At 37.3% G+C, this 19,373-nt stretch overlaps 3 protein-coding genes across 4 annotated transcripts in view; 1 reads left to right on the top strand and 2 right to left on the bottom strand.

Moving 5' to 3' along the window:
• The window catches only part of Cbp53E (Calbindin 53E), a 95,239-nt gene that overhangs the window by 43,405 nt on the left and 32,461 nt on the right, over positions 1–19,373 (top strand). The window lies entirely within an intron of this gene.
• Positions 381–10,855, bottom strand: LOC142982776 (uncharacterized). Its single transcript, XM_076129460.1, has 6 exons — positions 10,735–10,855; positions 9,632–9,786; positions 9,047–9,269; positions 4,249–4,287; positions 1,760–1,896; positions 381–1,263 (listed from the first exon to the last, which is right to left on the bottom strand). Exons 1-6 carry the CDS (start codon positions 10,735–10,737, stop codon positions 1,032–1,034), a joined length of 789 nt encoding a protein of 262 aa, XP_075985575.1. The 5' UTR covers positions 10,738–10,855; the 3' UTR covers positions 381–1,031.
• On the bottom strand, positions 15,097–17,156 carry LOC142982898 (uncharacterized). The gene is made up of 3 exons (XM_076129624.1): positions 17,106–17,156; positions 16,040–16,266; positions 15,097–15,692 (listed from the first exon to the last, which is right to left on the bottom strand). Exons 2-3 carry the CDS (start codon positions 16,264–16,266, stop codon positions 15,458–15,460), a joined length of 462 nt encoding a protein of 153 aa, XP_075985739.1. The 5' UTR covers positions 17,106–17,156; the 3' UTR covers positions 15,097–15,457.

Here is a 19,373-nt window from a genome sequence, read left to right as displayed (position 1 = left end):
ATGCACACGGTACTTATCATTTAATTAATCAAAACATCATTAGTGTGACAGAAAACTTTTGGTTGTATATAATAATTAATATATTTCTAATTAAATGGTCTTCGCGTCGTGGTCTTTCCTTTCCCTTACACGCGCGCTCTTTTACGCACGATTGTGGCTAATCTTCGGCTACATCGCGACAGCCGGTTTCGTTTAAACCAGCCAACCATGCAGAACCTTATTAATAGTGTCCAAGTGTATGTAATAACACAGGAACGTGATATTTCAGGAATTTCTTTTTTAGAAAAGCTCAAATACCAACAGCTTTTTGGCCCGACCCGAGATTCGGGCCAAAAAGTTGTAGAAAAAAACAACTACAGTTTGTCAAATAATACAACCAATTTTCAACTCAAACTTTATTCATTCAATAACAAAATCAAAATGGAAACAAAACAATTTAAAATTAAATAAGATTCAATACAATACTTTCAACAGGTCTCTGAAGCCCAACATAGTGTTGCTTTCCATAGTCACTATAAGTTACGTATGTTCGTGTACGTTCATAACTTGTTGCAACGTTTGTTGTTGTTGCGACCGGTAAGCGGTCAGTGGGTTAAGCAACCTTGTCACGGACTTTCAGAGATGGGTGACCACTTAATGGTACTTGAGCTGAGCAAAAATTTTGAATGCAACCTTTGAATTGGGGTCATATTTCATTTCTTGGTGCTAATAAAGTGACATTTTGACCCAAGTCGGTATTAAAAAAAAATATTACACTATAATTACAGCCGCTTTTCCGTCGATCTTCAATATACATAAATACATATTAGCCGCCTTTACACACACACTCTATCGCACGTTCTTAGGATGCAGAGCGGTCTTCGCTCGCCATATATTTCGAGGGCTTAACAAATGAGCGCAGCGCGTGGTCTTTCCTTTACCCTTACACGCGCGCTCTTTCACGTGCGATAGTTGTTTCATGCGCGATAGAGTATGTGTGTAAAGGGGGCTATTAAAAATCAAGCACGACAATTTTTACATTCTTATAAGTCTTAACGGCCGTATATATCTACCATGTAATAATACCCATAGCCTCTAGCCGTAGCGAGGCGGACAGTGACGTTGTTACTGCCTACCCCTCCTGAGATGATGTAGGCGTGAGCGTACTGTGTGTAGCCAACCTCGGACGCTTGGACTGCTGTGATCCTCGTCGACCTGGACCCTCGGTAGATAATGTCTTGGGACTGGACCGCATTCGGGTACGGCGCCTTGTAGAAATAGTTTCTGTAAAATAAATGTTTATTAAATTAAAAGTCTAGGGGAGAGGCCTTTGGTCAGCAGTGGGACACAGAAACGGGTTAGATAAAAAAAATATTAACATTAGTTTAAATTGGCACCTCCCATGCAAGTAGTTGCAAGTTCAAACCCGAGACAACACACCAACGACTTTTCGATGTTATGTGTGCATTAGAAATAATGATCGCTTGCTCTAACGGTGAAAGAAAACATCGTGATGGAACCTTGCATGCCTATAGATTTGTTTAATTTTTTTATTGAAGGCATGCAAAATCTCCAACCCACACTAGGCCTTACCCCTAACCAGTTGAGTAGGACTTAGTTTATAGTGACCAAGTGTGTGCAGAATACACAGGTACTTACTCTATTTCTTTACTCTCATAATCTGGTGAGATGGATAATTGACACGACCAGTGAGAGGTCAGGCGCAGGACCGACGGTTTTACGTACTCTCCAAGTATAGTATGTATAATTGTATAAATACCTGTATAGCAGACGATCTCCAGAAGCAACATATCCGACTTGAAGGTTGGACCTCCCGACGGCTCCCTGCTGGATGACTGCCCCGCTGGCGACCGCGGCCACCACGGCTAACACCGCGAACAATACTAGATTCTTCATCTAAAACAATATAAAGAAAGAATACAATCATTTGAACATAGCACCACCTCCTTTTTGATGTCGGTTAAAAGTTATTGCTGCCTGAGCGAGCTGAGCGGTTATGTACAGGACTGCTGATCTTGAATCTCGAGTTCGATTTCCAGGTGGGGCAACAAGTATTTATTCTAATTTATATTGGAATATTCTCAAAAGCAGCTCGGAGAATAAAAGGTACCCGGTATGGGGCAATACGCTCGATTGATCGAAAATATTGATGTGGAAATAGTGGAATTGCTTATATAAATAAACTTCAAAGTAATTTTAAAGTTACTGCATATTGTTTGTTGATCAATAGCATAATTAAACTTATATCTTTATACAGAAAACTGCGATGGAAAATATGCCAGAGTAAACGTTCAATCTTATGTCTGACGCTCACTGTTTAATAAAGTATGACATATACAAATATTGTCAAGTGCTCTAGTTGAGAGACATAAACAGGTTGATGATATCACTGTTGTATCAGACGGTAAATATCGAATGAGGTGAAAAACCTGCAATAGTACCACAAGTTGAGCTTTAGAATGCACGATTTACGCCTGTTATACCTGAGGTGTAGGTACAGATGTATAAAATACACCAACATTTCGCCATTAACAATGTTTACCTGGGTTTGTAACCAAACTTCAAATTACAAAGAAAAAAGCAAATATAAACTTGCGAAGACCAAAAGCAATTTGCCCGACGGGAAATCGAACTCGAGACCTTATGATCAGCAGTCAGACACTACCGGACGTGTCACAGAACTAGTCTAACAAAATCAAAAACGGTCAATGAGGTAAAAAACCTCTAACTGCTAGGACAACTCATTATTACTCTAGAAGAATCGTGACTACTTTCAATTGCTGTCATTATCAGAGCTCTTCAAACTAATCTGTTCCTACTTGAGATATAATACCTTTCGATGACTGCAGTTCTATTTTCACACACTCTTCAGAGTGGTATTCATGAATCACATAATAATAATAATAATGTCCTCCTAGCCGATATACGGCTACGGCGGTCAGTTTCATTGAAACTGGCCATCTGTGCAGGACTTTGTTTATAGTGTCCAAGTGTGTGCACAATACACAGGTACATTCTCTATTCCATCACTCTCATAGTCTGGTGGGACGGCTAACCGACACGACCAGTGAGAGGTCAAGCGCAGGACCGACGGCTTTACGTGAATCACATATACTTATACGTAATATCACGCTCGATATACCCGAAAGTGAAGACATCCTATATGAAAATACATATTGTGTAGTAGAAGTTATCCCATGAATTCCGCCTTCTCTGTATATCCATTTATTACTGACTTGATGTTGCAAAAAGGTCAGTACCGCAATTCTTATAGCCGGTGCAATAGCGTCAAGTAACGTCAGTTTGACATATAAAATGTTGTGAATATTTAGTTCCCATAGCACATGCTGAAGGCTAACAAAAATGTAATGTTGTATGAAAACTCTATTAGCCCTTCTAGCCGTATGATGCCGTGGAAAATATATTTTCAGTGTATAAACAAACGATAATCGCGGTATGGTGCGTAAGAGCCTTAACCAACAAGCGCAATTAATGTAACTGTGGCAAAACATAAAGTTTTGAATTCAAAAGCAACACTTTTATATTTTGGCATTTATAATGGTCAATTAAATTATTGATGTTTCTCAATATTTGTATAACACCTTCATATACCAATAATTTTTGTGATACGTATATGAACATCACAAAAATATACCAAAAGCACCCATATTTAAATCCTCATTTGAACCTAGGAACACTTTCTTTCTTTTCCCGCACCTTACACTATTATACTCAATATCCTATTAATAATTCATCATCAGCCTTTCTTCCAACTATGTTAAAGTAGGCTTCCAGTCTCACCAGATACAGCTATATACCAGTATTTTACATGGAGCAACTGCCTATCGGACCTCCACAACCTAGTTACTGGGTAACACGATACCCCTCGGAAAGACTGGTTGTCAGACTTATAAACTTCTGACTAACTTGTAAAGACTGTCAAAGATCTTTGAAAATGGCTCATATCAATAATTAGCTGACCAGCGCAACTTCGCTTGCGTCACATAAGAGAGAATGGGTCGTATTTTTCCCCGTTTTTGTAACATTTTTTACTGCTGCTCTGCTCCTATTGGTTGTAGCGTGATGTCATATAGCCTATAGCCTTCCTTAATAGATGAGCTATCCAACAGTAAATATTTTTTCAATTCGCACCAGTAGTTCCTGAGATTAGCGCATTCAAACAAACAAACTCTACAATTTTATAACATTAGTATAGATTATGAATGAATAAATCTCCATATAACTTACCTTCAGTTTCCTTCCAGTGACACGACAGTTTCCCGACCACTGAACACAAACATCTGAACTAAGATTATATATTGAACACGAGATAAGATAATGTTATCTATGAGTCATTGTGGTGCGTCGTGAGCGATGACACTACACTCTCGACTGTTTCATAGAAACCTATTGTGTGCAATGTCTCTCTTATGATAATTTATCAATAGTTTTGTTTGTCTAACATACTCGAGGAAAACATCATTGTTTTGCATTACGCAGTTAGTGTGTGACTGTAGTCTACTCTTTTTTAACGAAAAGGAATATTTAATAGAAAGTTGTATGCGTTTTCGCTTTTGTTTTTCGTGTTGTAAGCAGTTCCTAAAGTCCCGCACTTGGCCAGCGTGGTGGACTCAATACCCAACCCCTTTTTCGTTACGGGAGGGGACCCTTGCCCAGTAGTGGAGCAGTATTGGGATAAAAAAAATCTGTACAAAAGAAAAATATAAATATAATTAAAATAAGGCATCATAAAATATCTCCGCATCGCCGTCCTCGGGTAACGTGCCCAGGCAAGCCACTATGCTGTCCATTGTTTTCTCCCTTAGATTATAGTGATGAATACTTTACGTCAAAGCAGCAATGTACTGAATACTGACCATAGATTTGACGCATACTAGCTGTCCACTGAGATACGTGATAAGCCCGCAGAAGGCTTCAGCATTGCCACGTTGAATAGCAATGCTTATTCTCTGTCCTAAGAAAAGGCCAGCCCTCTGGCCACGTGTCGCGCTGATAATTTAAAATATTAAATACCTACCTACTAGACAAGATTTAATAAGCTTAAACTGGTAATGATGAAATTAATCTTTTAATTATAATTAGTATATAAATTAATTTACATAAATACTGATAATATAATCTAATAAAATAGATAATTGTATAGATAGTAAATATGACTAAATATATTATATGTGTATTTATATCTTGTTGTTGTAGTCTGCCGGAAACTGATTGTCACAATGAGTATAATTATTTGTTAAAAGAGTCACTGATGTTCTAAGCTCTGTATTTAATATACCTTCGCCCTTTTGTAAAATACTTCGTTTACACAGGAATTAACGCGAACACGCATTTTACCTTGAAATACCTAACGTTTCCGCGCAGGTTGCACTCGCCGTGGTAGGCTGACTGGAGCAGCGATGATATGACTTCGATTATATGAGTTATATATTCACTAACACAAAACATAGGAACATTAAAATACGTGTGAATATCTATCTAACACTTGCAAGTAACAGTTTAACTGATTTTAATGCAATTTAGTATGAAAATAATTGAAACTTGGGAGCAATAGACTATTCACGTCACCAACTAAAAGATGGCACTTTCTAAACGAGCGGAGCGGCCTGGAACCGCAAGTTAAAAATCACTAATAGTCCGTAAGCCAGTGACAGATTTTCGCGACCAATTTCCTCTCAGTCGATAATTCGTAAAATGCCTCAGAGAGTCGCATTATGACGCGTTGTAAACGTCAGCTGCGGCTCCGAGGGTGGGTTGAGCACTGGCAGCCGCCCAAAAACGTAAAAAAAAAAAATTTTTTTAGTCATTTCCTCCCGATTAAAAACTTGATCAAATTAAAGTTAAACCAATATTTCGAAGAAATAAAATCGTCAGCTGGTTATACAGTGGTGGATTATACGTCAGCTGGTCACGCAAAGATGTAAAAAAAAAAAAAAAGTTTAGTGATTTCCTCTCAAACGAAAATTTATCAGATGATAGTTTATGTATTGTTTTTAATAAATAAATTAGTCAGCTGGCTGTATGTAGGTGGAATGTTTGTCAGCTGATGACCTTAAGGTGTAACGTAGGAGCAAAGTAAATGTATCAGCTGACGTGTTTTCCCCCAACATACTGCCAGCTGATTGTTTTTATTACTTACAGGATCATGTCAACAATTAGTACAACAATTTTTTTTCGGGAGGAAATGACGTACTTAAAGTTATTCAACATTATAGTCCGTAAGCCAGGCGCTAATTTTCGTCAGTTATTTCCTCTCAGTCGATAATTCGTAAAATGCCAGAGAGTCGCATTATGACGCGTTGTAAACGTCAGCTGCGGCTCCGAGTGTGGATTGAGCAGTGGCAGCCGCCCACGCACGTAATAAAAAAAATATTTTTAGTCATTTCTTCCCGATTAAAAACTTGATCAAATTAAAGTTAAACCAATATTTCGAAGAAATAAAATCGTCAGCTGGTTATACAGTGGTGGATTATACGTCAGCTGGTCACACAAAGGTGAATAAAAAAAAAGTTTCGTGATTTCCTCTCAAAAGAAAATTTATCAGATGATAGTTTATGTATTGTTTTTAATAAATAAATAAGTCAGCTGGCTGTATGTAGGTGGAATGTTTGTCAGCTGATGACCTTAAGGTGTAACGTAGGAGCAAATTAAATGTATCAGCTGACGTGTTTTCCCCCAACATACTGCCAGCTGATTGTTTTTATTACTTACAGGATCATGTCAACAATTAGTACAACTATTTTTTTTCGGGAGGAAATGACGTACTTAAAGTTATTCACCATTATATTTAATGTGCAAACTAAAATGTAAGATTTTCTGGCAATGTTTCGATTAAATATTTTTTGTTATGGGAACTACGATTTTTAAGAATAGAAATAAATAAATACTTTGCTGAGCTAATCAATTAATTTATAATTTTTCAATATTTAAATTAAAAATGCTTAAGATTTAATACAAAAAGTTATTTAATTATGTTTGGAAATTTAATCATTTTCATTTTCGCTTCTGCTCATCTCACTTTCCTCTCTTTTATTTACTAGCACGTATAATACTTCAAAACCCAGAACTATACCTAGCCTTAGGTGGGGATAGATATGCCCGAACTGGTACAACTAGAATACTATACGAGTTACCACCGTAAGGGGCGATGGAGGGATATTTGGGGACAGACAATAAATCTAAAAGACACGAGAGAAGTGTGGCCACATTGTGGGATATTTTTACCTCACTTTTTGACACACTCTCATCTAAGTACACTTAAAACGGCAAAGTGGAGGGAAAAATATCCCACGATCTGGCCACACTGCATGCGAGTAACATGGGCTAAAGCGAGAACGAAAAATATGAATTACCGAAATAAAATTTTATTTTATGATCTGACGATCTTAGAAATTTTTTTTGTTAATGCTTATTTGTTTGATTGTGTTATTTACTTAAAGTTTCCGTTTATGCCATGAGTAAGACTAAGATAAGTATCACTTACTTACGTGAGAGAGAAAATAAAAACAATATCAGATACAATATACTATACACGTCTAAACGCAGCTTAATAACTTAATATTCAATCGAAACATTGCCAGAAAATCTTTCATTTTAGTTTGCACATTAAATATAATATTGAATATCTTTATGTACGTCATTTCCTCTCGAAAATAAATAGTTTTACTAATTGTTGACATGATCCTGTAAGTAATAAAAACAATCAGCTGGCAGTATGTTGGGGGAAAACACGTCAGCTGATACATTTACTTTGCTCCTACGTTACACCTTAAGGTCATCAGCTGACAAACATTCCACCTACATACAGCCAGCTTACTAATTTATTTATTAAAAACAATACATAAACTATCATCTGATAAATTTTCTTTTGAGAGGAAATCACGAAACTTTTTTTTTATTCACCTTTGTGTGACCAGCTGACGTATAATCCACCACTGTATAACCAGCTGACGATTTTATTTCTTCGAAATATTGGTTTAACTTTAATTTGATCAAGTTTTTAATCGGGAAGAAATGACTAAAAACATTTTTTTTTATTACGTGCGTGGGCGGCTGCCACTGCTCAATCCACACTCGGAGCCGCAGCTGACGTTTACAACGCGTCATAATGCGACTCTCTGGCATTTTACGAATTATCAACTGAGAGGAAATAACTGACGAAAATTAGCGCCTGGCTTACGGACTATAATGTTGAATAACTTTAAGTACGTCATTTCCTCCCGAAAAAAAATTGTTGTACTAATTGTTGACATGATCCTGTAAGTAATAAAAACAATCAGCTGGCAGTATGTTGGGGGAAAACACGTCAGCTGATACATTTACTTTGCTCCTACGTTACACCTTAAGGTCATCAGCTGACAAACATTCCACCTACATACAGCCAGCTTACTAATTTATTTATTAAAAACAATACATAAACTATCATCTGAAAAATTTTCGTTTGAGAGGAAATCACTAAACTTTTTTTTTTTTACATCTTTGCGTGACCAGCTGACGTATAATCCACCACTGTATAACCAGCTGACGATTTTATTTCTTCGAAATATTGGTTTAACTTTAATTTGGTCAAGTTTTTAATCGGGAGGAAATGACTAAAAAAATTTTTTTTTTTTACGTGTTTGGGCGGCTGCCACTGCTCAACCCACCCTCGGAGCCGCAGCTGACGTTTACAACGCGTCATAATGCGACTCTCTGAGGCATTTTACGAATTATCGACTGAGAGGAAATGACTGACGAAAATTAGCGCCTGGCTTACGGACTATAATGCTTAAAATGAATTCCTATTTCCCTTGGTCGCGTCACGCCATCACGCGTAAACGACTGGACCGACTTAATTAATTCTTTCTTTGTAATATTTCTTGAAGTATGGGGATGGTTCTTACTGAACAAAAAATAAAGAAAAGAAAAGATTTTTTAATTATTTATTTATTTACTTACAAAAAATCGGCTGTTATTCGATACGAAGTTTGCAGGGTCAGTTAGTTATTTAAAACAACATCAGAATCCAGATTCATGATACATATTACTGGCCGTAAACCTCGACCCTGAAGTAGAAGCCGAAGCCCCTGGCGGCAACGAGTCTGATGGTTGCTGTGGTGTCTCCGATGCCGCCCTCCACGAGCGTGGCGATGGAGGTCGGGTTGTTGTCAACCTCAATGGCACGGATCGCCGTAATTCTGGCACTGCCGCGGTAGATCACGTCACGGCCCCACAGCGCTTGTGGCACCGGTGGCATGTTGTGCCAGTTCCTAAGAAAAACCATAGATTATTACATACATACAAAAAATCACTCTGACTGCCTCCGTAGCGCAGTGGTTAACCATTGTGTCGGAAGATCGTGAATTCGATTCCCACACGGGACAATTATTTGTGCGATCCACAAATAATCGTTTCGGGTCTGGTTGAACTTTGTATCCATTGTTGGTATGTTTGTAAAAGTCCCCGCGACGAAAATTATGACGTATGAAAAATAGATGTTGGCCGCTTTTCAGACCTACTCAATATGCTCACAAAATATCATGAGAATCGATCAAGCCGTTGCGGAGGAGTACGGTAGCTAACATTGTGACGTGGAAATTGTATATATAAGATTTAAAGAAAAGCAACATACCTGTAAAGAACTCTGTCGCCACTGCCGATGGTGCCGATGACGAGGTCTCCAGCGCGTCTGGTCTCAGCGTCAGTCGTCTGGACGCTGTCGACAGCTGCAGCGCTCACGTAGGCAGACAGCACCGCCAACACGGCTAATAATAGTGCGTTCTTCATCTGAAACAGCCAATAATATAAGTATATAATCTAATATGTAAAATTCTCGCGTCACAGTTTTCGTTGCCATACTCCTCCGAAACGGCTTGACCGATTTTGATGAAATTTTGTGAGCATATTGAGTAGGTCTCATGTCCCTAAGTGACCATTTTTTTTTATTTATATGGCAAAACAACGTTTGCTGGGTCAGCTAGTATAAGTATATAATATAGGCTAAGTAACAACACTGCACAGATAGATCTCTGGGGTTAAGCTCAGCTTGCCGAGGTTGTGTTTTGGATGGGTGACAATCTTACAAAATCGGGTTCGGGTGTTTTCGGAGAGAACGTTAAATCGTTAAATGTCGGTCCCGGTTGTAATTTTCTAAGATCTATGACAGTCGTTAACAGTAGTCAGGCTGGCAACCAGTCTTACCGAAGAGTATCGTGTTATAACCCGGGTAACTGGATTGTGGAGGTTGAAAACCGACTCCCACATAGTTGAAGGTAAGGTTGGGATAATTGGTATATAATGTAGATAACAATATTACTACAGGGGAATCCAGATCGGGAAATTAAAATTTAATGACTTATGAATAAAGATCAAAACTACTGTATTTACCTAAGTACATCATAACCTTTACTTTTTTGGGGTGATGTGCCGAAAGGATAAATAATATAATATTAAGTATACATATATTTATATATACTAGCTGACTCGGCAAACGTTGTTTTGCCATAAAAATTAAATAAAAAACATTGTCCAGCGGACAAAATGTGAATCTAAACCATTCTCAGATCCCCTTGAACACACACAAAAAATTTCATCAAAATCGGTCCAGTCGTTTCGGAGGAGTATGACAACGAAAAGTGTGACGCGAGAATTTTATATATTAGAAGATAAGTAAAGACCCTTCAAGTTCGCACTTTGATCGTTATTAAAAACTAATAATTAACTGAAATCACTTACCATTTTTTTGATATTCAAGCCGTGTCGTCTAGTATCTTGTAAAATGTATTATCCAAATTTCGCTTAATATTTATATTGAATGAGAGATAAGATAAAATTCGTAGGCCAATCAACGTCATCTATTAATTAGGTATATAATTATAATTATACTTGTACATCTGGATTAATGTTTAACGCTAATTTATTTCTTATCTGTGTTTGTCACTGGCAAAGTTCAAAATTGTTTCCGGGTTATTTTTTTTTTAAATGACAGCTCCCGCACTAAGAAATGCTCTTGTATCTTTGACAAACATACAAACAACGGACACAAAGTACAACCCGAAACAATTATATTATTTGTTGATCGCACAAATAATTGTTGCGTGTGGGAATCGAACCCACGACCTCCCGACGTAATGGTAGCGACGTGGCGACCTAAACCACTGCGCCACGGAGGTCACGGAGTAAATAATTTCGGAAAATGTTTACCATCCTAACCTTTATGCCCGAAACATGCAAAGTTCTATTGGTATTTAAGTATTTATTAATTTAAATATAAGAATATATCTAGGGTCGGCGGACTAAAGAATATAAGTCAAAAAGTCGAACTTTACAGGAACAATAAAAAACGTTTTTTATTCCGTCTTGGAATTTTCAAATTGTGCGAGGCTGATAAGGTACACCACTTAGTATGCTGGGAATTATTTCTCAGTGACTTAAGTGCTTTAGTCAGATGGCGTATTGAATTATTTGAAGTCGGGAGACCTAATAAAAAAAATATCGAATTTTTGACTTATGTTCTTTAGTCCGCCGATCCTACATATATCAATAGTAGCGCGGAGTTTGATAATGTGCTCAAAATTCTATGGTAATAGGCTCGCCACCTCTTACATGGGAATAAAGTGTAAACAAATGGGTGTAGTTCAAACACTCCTGACTAAGCCTTTAACAATAACAAGTGTGATATTACGTATCTATATTCAAATATTTTTGCATCTGTATTTTTTTTACTTAATCGTCATTTTGTATTTCCTCTTTTTGTGGTACAGATAAATAGAGGTTACTATGAATGCAAGGGCTACTTCAAATTGGAAGGAAATGGGCATGTTTAAGTTCAATAACATTATTTGCCTGACAATTTTATTTATAGCACAATTTTATTTATAATAGTACCAAGAACTGGAAAACTGAACTCATCACTTACTTTTTATGCGAACTATTTACTTATTTCTTTAATCAAATTAACCTCAAATTTTCCTGAAAAACCCCATTCTACGGTAGTCGTGAGCCTAATAAACAGTACAAATTTGTACTGTCTAAAAGTAAACTTTACCCGTAACACAATGACTAGTTCAATATTTGACATTTTAAGCGGCTTACTCGAGATAATATCAATTACGTATTTCTGCTAAGACTTTGGACTTATGCGCGCGAATATTTAAGTAAAACGTTATTTCCCAAAAAGAAGTCAATAACCCAGCCAACAAAGGAGCAATTGTTAAACTCGGTTGAGAATTAATTGAGAGTCATTATACATTGCTTTTTCTTAAGGTGCTAGTCTTGTTGTTCTTACGTCAGCACCAGCAATGTACTGCGTAATCTGATTGTCATTTGTAATACTCAATACGCAACTGGTTTGAAGTGAAACTACATTTTGTATTCATATTATTGTATGAATAAACAATCGTATCTAGTTTTGAAAGACATACATAAAAAACATCATGCCTTTTATACCCGAAGGTGTAGACGCGTTACTACGCTACTATTAAGGGTCATTCTAATCTTCTTCTTATCGTATGGTTAGTGGTCAACCTAGTGTCAAAGTTGTTCAAGCCGCCCATGACAGCCGCCTTTGACATGGCTTAACGACTGTTATCGTAGTATATAACAACCGGGACCGACTGTTAACGTGCCCTCCGAAGCACGGAGACAGTTTCAAATACTACTATGCGGTCACCCATCTATGGAGTAACCGCGCCAATGGTTGCTTAACCCACATATCGTTTACCGACCGGTGAGCGCAACCGGCTATGGGCCATTGGGCAATTGGGGTCATTCTAATAGAGTATTTTCTCAACCCGGGAATAGAACCCGAGGCCTTAATATGCATGCTGTACAGCCCAGACAGAGGCAGTCTACAATAAACAAAAAACGTTAATTGATAACAATACAATTAAAATTATGTACATCACGTTTCGATACTGAAAAGATAGTAAATTGTAGATTGCATCAATACCTATAAATACAAAAACGTAGTATGAATATTGTATATTGCACAACAAATACCAATGTTTATTAGAGACAAGCTGACACGCGCAGCTCCGCTCACGCTTTCTTGTTTTTATTTATTCGCATTTTCAATTTTATTCACCTTTTACACCTTCTCTGGACTTCCACAAATAATTCAAGACCAAAATTAACCATATCGGTCAAGCACGTTCACGAGTTTTAGCGGGACTAACGAACAGCAAATATTTTTTATTTATATAAGTTATTTACATTTTCTTGATGTCGAAAGAAAACTTTGTAAGAATACTAGCTTCTCGTCCGCGGCTTTGCTCGCGTGGAATTTCACCCCCTGCGAGAGGAAACTTCCAAAAATCCTCTCTTATTACTCCTCTACACTTCCTAAGAAATCTTCATATCAAATTTCAACTTTCTACTCTCAGTAGTTTCGACTGTGCTCAGTCCCTCAGTATTGGAAGCGTTTTTATATGTACATTGTACATATTATGTATTTTATGATTATTACAGTGTCGCCATTCTATACAGTCAGTAGTGACTCATTAGTACTGACTAATGTCATCTTCTTGATCGACGGGGATCAAGAAGATGACATTAAAAAAAAGCTAGAGAAAATATGTAGTTCTCACGGTGTCCAGAGGCACTGACCAGTTTTTCATACAAACTATCTCGATAGCTATCCGACTAGTCGATAGTGGTAGAAAACGCGCTACTGGTCTTAAAAACGCCATCAGTTTATACAAAACATGTTTCTTTCAATACTTTACACCCTTGACAACCCTACCTGTCTGCACCAATTACGTAAATCAGTTTGACCAAAGAACATATAACACTATGGAATGATCCAGCACTGAGGGTCTGGCAGACTGCCAGGGCTGTTAGGTAACAAACACCAGTGGATAAAGGTGGGTCTACGCTAAAGCAATCGACCACGAGTTGCGTACATATTCGTGTAAAACTGCCTTACGACCTTCACAAAATTTATTTATTTAAACTTCATGTAGCAGTGGTACATAGGCGAACTTAATGCATCTAGAAATTCTCTACCAGTCAACCATTTTTTTTTATTCTTTTAATAACCCTTTTCTGTCCCACTGCAGGGCAAGGGTCTCCTCCCAAACGAGGAGGGAGGGGTTAGGTTTTGGGGACTTTGCATGCCCTCAATAATTTTTTCAGGCATGCAAAGTTTCCTCACGATGTTTTCCTTCACCGTTAGAGCAAGTTATAATTATTCCTATAAGGCAACCATTGGGTTAAATAAATTGCTTTGTGGTAGTTGTTCTAAAAGTAATATTATATACATACGTTAATTGTAAAATAACGACATAATTCAACGTCGAACAACTAAGTAGAGTTGTTACTTTCAATGCTTTTATTGATGTTTACACTGAGACTATATAATATGCAAACAACATGACTAACTTAACAATTCATTCATTTATCGTATAGCTAGTACCCAGTCACGTGGTGTTAAAGTTGTTCAAGCAATATGGGACCGACTTGTTCCACCTCCGAATCACGGAGACGGTCAGCTTAAAACCTTATATACTGTGACCCAACTGTCCGTATATAAGAAACAGACCGCAATAAAAATAAACGTGTAGCACAAAAAAATAATGCTATTGTAATGAAATAGGCGTAATGGTGAACATTAGTTAGTTTTAATTTTATATTTACAAAAAAAAAATATAAAATATTTCTTACAAAGAAAACAAGCAATAACCACAACATATTAACTAAAAATCACGCTCTATCCACAGTCTGAAGGCAAAATGAAAAAAACTTACGAAAAAAAATGTTAATCTTCAATCGTGCCACATTTTTGAAAAACCTCTTTCAGCACCTACGGTTTCAGTGCCTAAGACTACAAGAAATAAAGAATAGTTTAAGTGCTAAAAGAAAAATACTTTTCTGGAGAACAATAAATCAAGCGTTTGAAGATCTGAGTGTCTGTATATTATTTATTTATTTATTTTAAACTTTGTATACAGAGCTGTATAAAGGCGGACTTAATGCCAGGAGCATTTTCTGCCAGTCTACCTAAGGGTGATGCAGAGATTGTTGTGAAGATGTTTAAAAGAGGAAGGAGAGTGAGATGAGAAAGGGTGTGCAAATAAATAATAATAGATGTAGACAATATGAGTGTAAATTAATAATTATATTAAGTATATCTATACTAATATTATAAAGCTGAAGAGTTTGTTTGTTTGAACGCGCTAATCTCAGGAACTTCTGGATCGATTTGAAAAATTCTTTCAATGTAAGATAGCATGTTTGGTATGGAGATATTATGATACCCGAGAAAGGACATAGGCTATATATCATCACGCTACGACCAATAGGACCAGAGTACCAGTAAAAAATGTTACAAAAACGGAGAAAAATTTCACCCTTTCTCTTATATGACGCAAGCGAAGTTGCGCGGGTCAGCTAGTACCTACATATTAACACAGACATTACCTATAAAGCCTTGCTTTCACTGTTCCTAGCGTTCAAAACCTTATACCCTCGTACCCCAGATTTCGACCAAGTAGTGGTATCCCCCTCCTCGAGCAGACGAGAACTGCAAGGTGACGGTATTGGAATTCAGTCCGCCGGCCGTGGTGCGGACCCTCGGAGCCATCCTTAATGCACCCTCGGACACTACAACAGCGGTGATTCTACAAGTACTGTTGGTGTACACGAAGCTCTGAGTATGTGCCACGGATGGTACAGCTGGCATGTTGAAGTACCTCCTGAAAATAACAAGTGTACAGGATGGGGCGTAAATAATGGATAATCCTTTACCAGCGGATGGGCGACCACCCGACTGGTCTAAAAATTTAAATTTAACTCTGGCATGAGTCGTCATAGTTTTTGAAATTTCGGCCAGTACGAGCGTAAATCGCTTTCTTAAAAAAACACACAACATGGCCGAAATTTGAAATTTAGCTGTGATCAACGCAAAGCTAAAACCACTAGAACGGGCTGAAATTTGGCATGCAGGTAGATGTTATGGCGAAGGCTAAGAAAGGATGTTGATTAATTTTAGATCACTATGTCAGTCAGTCAGTCATTTTTGAGTTAAATATATTATATTTACCTTAAGCACAGCATATTCCCAACATTTACAGACCCTAAGAACAGGTAACTGGGGAAACGTACTCCTATGGGTACGTCCTCAACTGCGGCATCTTCTTCATAGCCATACTCTTCATTGAGATCCTCGAACTGTGCTTCTTCTACCAGGCTCTCTTCGGGGTCAATGACCGCTGCACTAACATACAGTGCTATGACAGCGAATACTACAAATAATATTGAGTTCCTCATCTGAAAATAAAAATTAAATGTGTATATCAAAATGAATACTTAAGTGCACGTTTGGTGCAGTGGTGAACTGGTCACCTCGCCGCAATAACCGTGGTTTTGCGTGTGGTGGGTTCGAATAACACCCGCGACAAATATTTGTGTGAGGAGCACGAGCATCTGTATATAAATATGTATTTAGAAGTATATAAGTATGTTTATCAGTTACTTGGTTTAGTTACTTTGGTTAGTTAACGACAGCCGCGCGGATCGATCTCTGAAGTTAAGCCACGCTTGCCGAGGTTGTTCTGTGGATGGGTGACCATCTTACACATATCGAGTTCCTCCATGTTTCGGAAGGAACGTTAAATTGTGGGTCCCGGCTGTCATTTTCAAAGATCTTTGACAGTCGTTAACAGTAGTCAGTAGCTTGAAAGTCTGACAACCAGTCTTATTGAAGGGTATCGTGTTAAATCCCAGGTAACTGGGTTGTGGAGGTCAGATAGGCAGTCGCTTCATGTAAAACACTGGTATTCAGCTGTATCCGGTGAGACTGGAAGCCGACTCCAACATAGTTTGGAAAAAGGCTAAGCTGATATACATATTATATTATCAATTACTTGGTTACCATAGTGCAAGCTCTGCTTATTGGCAGAGTACGATTGGCGTGGTCATTCTATGGATTGGTAACCGTGTAATGGTATTTGAACCGAGCGTCTTCGTGCTTTGGAGGGCACATAAAAAGTCGGTCCCATATCAATTATTATGTCACGGGCCTTTCGGGCGGCTTGAACTACTTTGACACTAGATTGACCACTAACCATGCGATAAAATTAAAAAATTGTAGTGAAAATTAGAAATACCTTTTTGTATAATACTGTTTCAATCGACACACAATATTTCAAGCACTGCGTACTAAGGTCTCGACTAAGTTTATATATCAAACACAATCTGTGTCACTAATAGGATTAAGTTATTATCACTTACATATTGATTAATTATGTTTTTTTTTCCTGTATCAATTATTTTTATCAATATTTTGGTTTAAAGGATTTTGTCTCAATGCAAGCGATTTGAAGGGCTCGTTAAGGCCGTCCGCACACTAAGTCATTTGTCGCGGCCACCAAACGTATTTTTAACCCTTTGACCGCCACGGTCGGCTATACTCAACAAAAGCGTCGTGAGCACTTTCTGATTTGTCGAGTATAGCCGACCGTGGCGGTCAAAGGGTTTAATATTTTATATAGTATACTAGCGGCTCGATTCAGTTTCGCCCCGTTTAAACAGTTATTTTACAACAACTTGAATAACCCTATCTGTTAAAAAAAACCGCATCAAAATCCGTGGCGTAGTTTTAAAGATCTGAGCATACATACGTACAGACATAGGTACAGACGCGGGAAGCGACTTTGCTTTTGACCAGAGAATTAAAGAAGAATTTGATGAAATATACTACTGCATTTAGCAAACCTTGTCAAACCTTTATATATTAGGTCGGGGAAAAAGACTTTTCGCATTATGGTATGTATGAACTTGTAATAAAATATTTTCTCTACACAAAAAAGCTCTATATTTGGGTACCTCACGAGCTCACTGAAAGAAACCTAATGCACCGTGAACTTATTTGTGATTCTTGAAGCCAACGAGATTTTATTACAAGTTCATACATACTATAATGCGAAAAGACTTTTTCCCCGACCTTATATGTCATGCTGATTAGAAACAACAATACAATAAGAAATCTGACGTATTTTGTAAAGTATTAATTAGATATGAAAAAGTCCCTTTTTCATTACTATCTGACGGCCTTGACCATGTTTTGTTCATATACATAACGATCTATGTACTTGCACCAGTGTAGTTTATTTCATATTAATTACTAGCTTTTCCACGCGACTTCGTCCGCAGAGTTTTCATACAAACTTTCTTTTTTCTTTTCTTATCTCCTATTTTATCCCTTTGGGGGTAAAATTGATCAAAGTCCTTTCTTAGCGGATGCCTAAATCCTAACATCTACCTGCATGCCAAATTTCAGCTCGATCCGTCCAGTGGTTTGGGCTGTGCGTTGATAGATCAGATACTTTATCAGACCGACAGTCACCTTTGGGTCATATATTAGGTCGGGAAAAAGTCTTTTCACATTATAGTATGTATGAACTTGTAATAAAATCTTTTCTCTACACAAAGAAGCTCAATATTTGGGTACCTCACGAGCTCACTGAAAGAAACCTAATGAACCGTGTACTCATTTGTGATTTTTGAAGCCAAAGAGATTTTATTACAAGTTCATACATACTACAATGCGAAAAGACTTTTTCTACGACCTAATATGTATATTTTGATTTGCGATTAATCTACATTCTAGACGGTTGTATATACGGCTGCTGATCATAGGTATAGGTAGCCGGTTCGACTCCCGGGTGGAACAGAGTGTTACTGCTTAATAGCTTCTCTCATTAATATTAGAATATTCAATAGTTAATTGGAATTTGGTAACGTGACCTATATATGATAATCAGCTCGCCTCCTATTACATAAAACTAAGTTTATAAATAGTGAATCTCGGGTGTACATCATACACAGTCTGCTTATACCTTAGTGTATGAAAGTCGTGATGATATATTATGTATTTATGTAGTTTGTGTTTGTTTTTATTTTAAACTAGCTGATCCACGCCACTTCGCTTACGTCACATAAGAGAGAATGGGTCATAACTTTCTCCGTATTTGTAACATTTTTCGTTTCCTCTCCGCTCTTAATAGTTGCAGCGTGATGTTATAATTAGCCTTAAGCCTTCCTCGATAAATGGTCATTTCAACACAAATTTATTTTTTCATTTCAAACCCGTAGTTCCTGAGATTAGCACGTTCAAACTAACAAACAAACTCTTCAGCTTTATAATATTAGCATAGATTTGCATTTTCCGACAATCATCTATGTCAAAATTGGCCTTAATTATATTGATTCAATCAATTAATTTGATTAGAATAACAGACTATTCTTTGTGTAGCATACCTAACAACATATGTATAACGAAAAGATAATTAATAGGATATTTGTTTTCGTAGACTTAAGCTATACTAAGCTTATGATAACCTTTCAGACGGTCCAAGTCTAATCTTCAAAAATTA

The sequence above is a fragment of the Anticarsia gemmatalis genome, chromosome 22 (genome assembly GCF_050436995.1).
Source record: "Anticarsia gemmatalis isolate Benzon Research Colony breed Stoneville strain chromosome 22, ilAntGemm2 primary, whole genome shotgun sequence".
Taxonomy (NCBI): Eukaryota; Metazoa; Arthropoda; class Insecta; order Lepidoptera; family Erebidae; genus Anticarsia; species Anticarsia gemmatalis.
Note: the sequence above shows the minus strand (reverse complement) of the source record. Positions and strands in the feature narration are given on the sequence as shown.

Bases quoted from the DNA above. Each gene is read 5' to 3' on its own strand.
- LOC142982776 (XM_076129460.1), bottom strand. The intron at 9,270-9,631 runs GTATGTTGCTTT...GGTTTTTCTTAG, and splicing joins GGCGACAGAGTTCTTTACAG to GAACTGGCACAACATGCCAC. The intron at 1,897-4,248 runs GTAAGTTATATG...ATATTGTTTTAG, and splicing joins TCACTGGAAGGAAACTGAAG to ATGAAGAATCTAGTATTGTT.
- LOC142982898 (XM_076129624.1), bottom strand. From the start codon at position 16,266: ATGAGGAACTCAATATTATTTGTAGTATTCGCTGTCATAGCACTGTAT. The intron at 15,693-16,039 runs GTAAATATAATA...TGTTATTTTCAG, and splicing joins GGGAATATGCTGTGCTTAAG to GAGGTACTTCAACATGCCAG.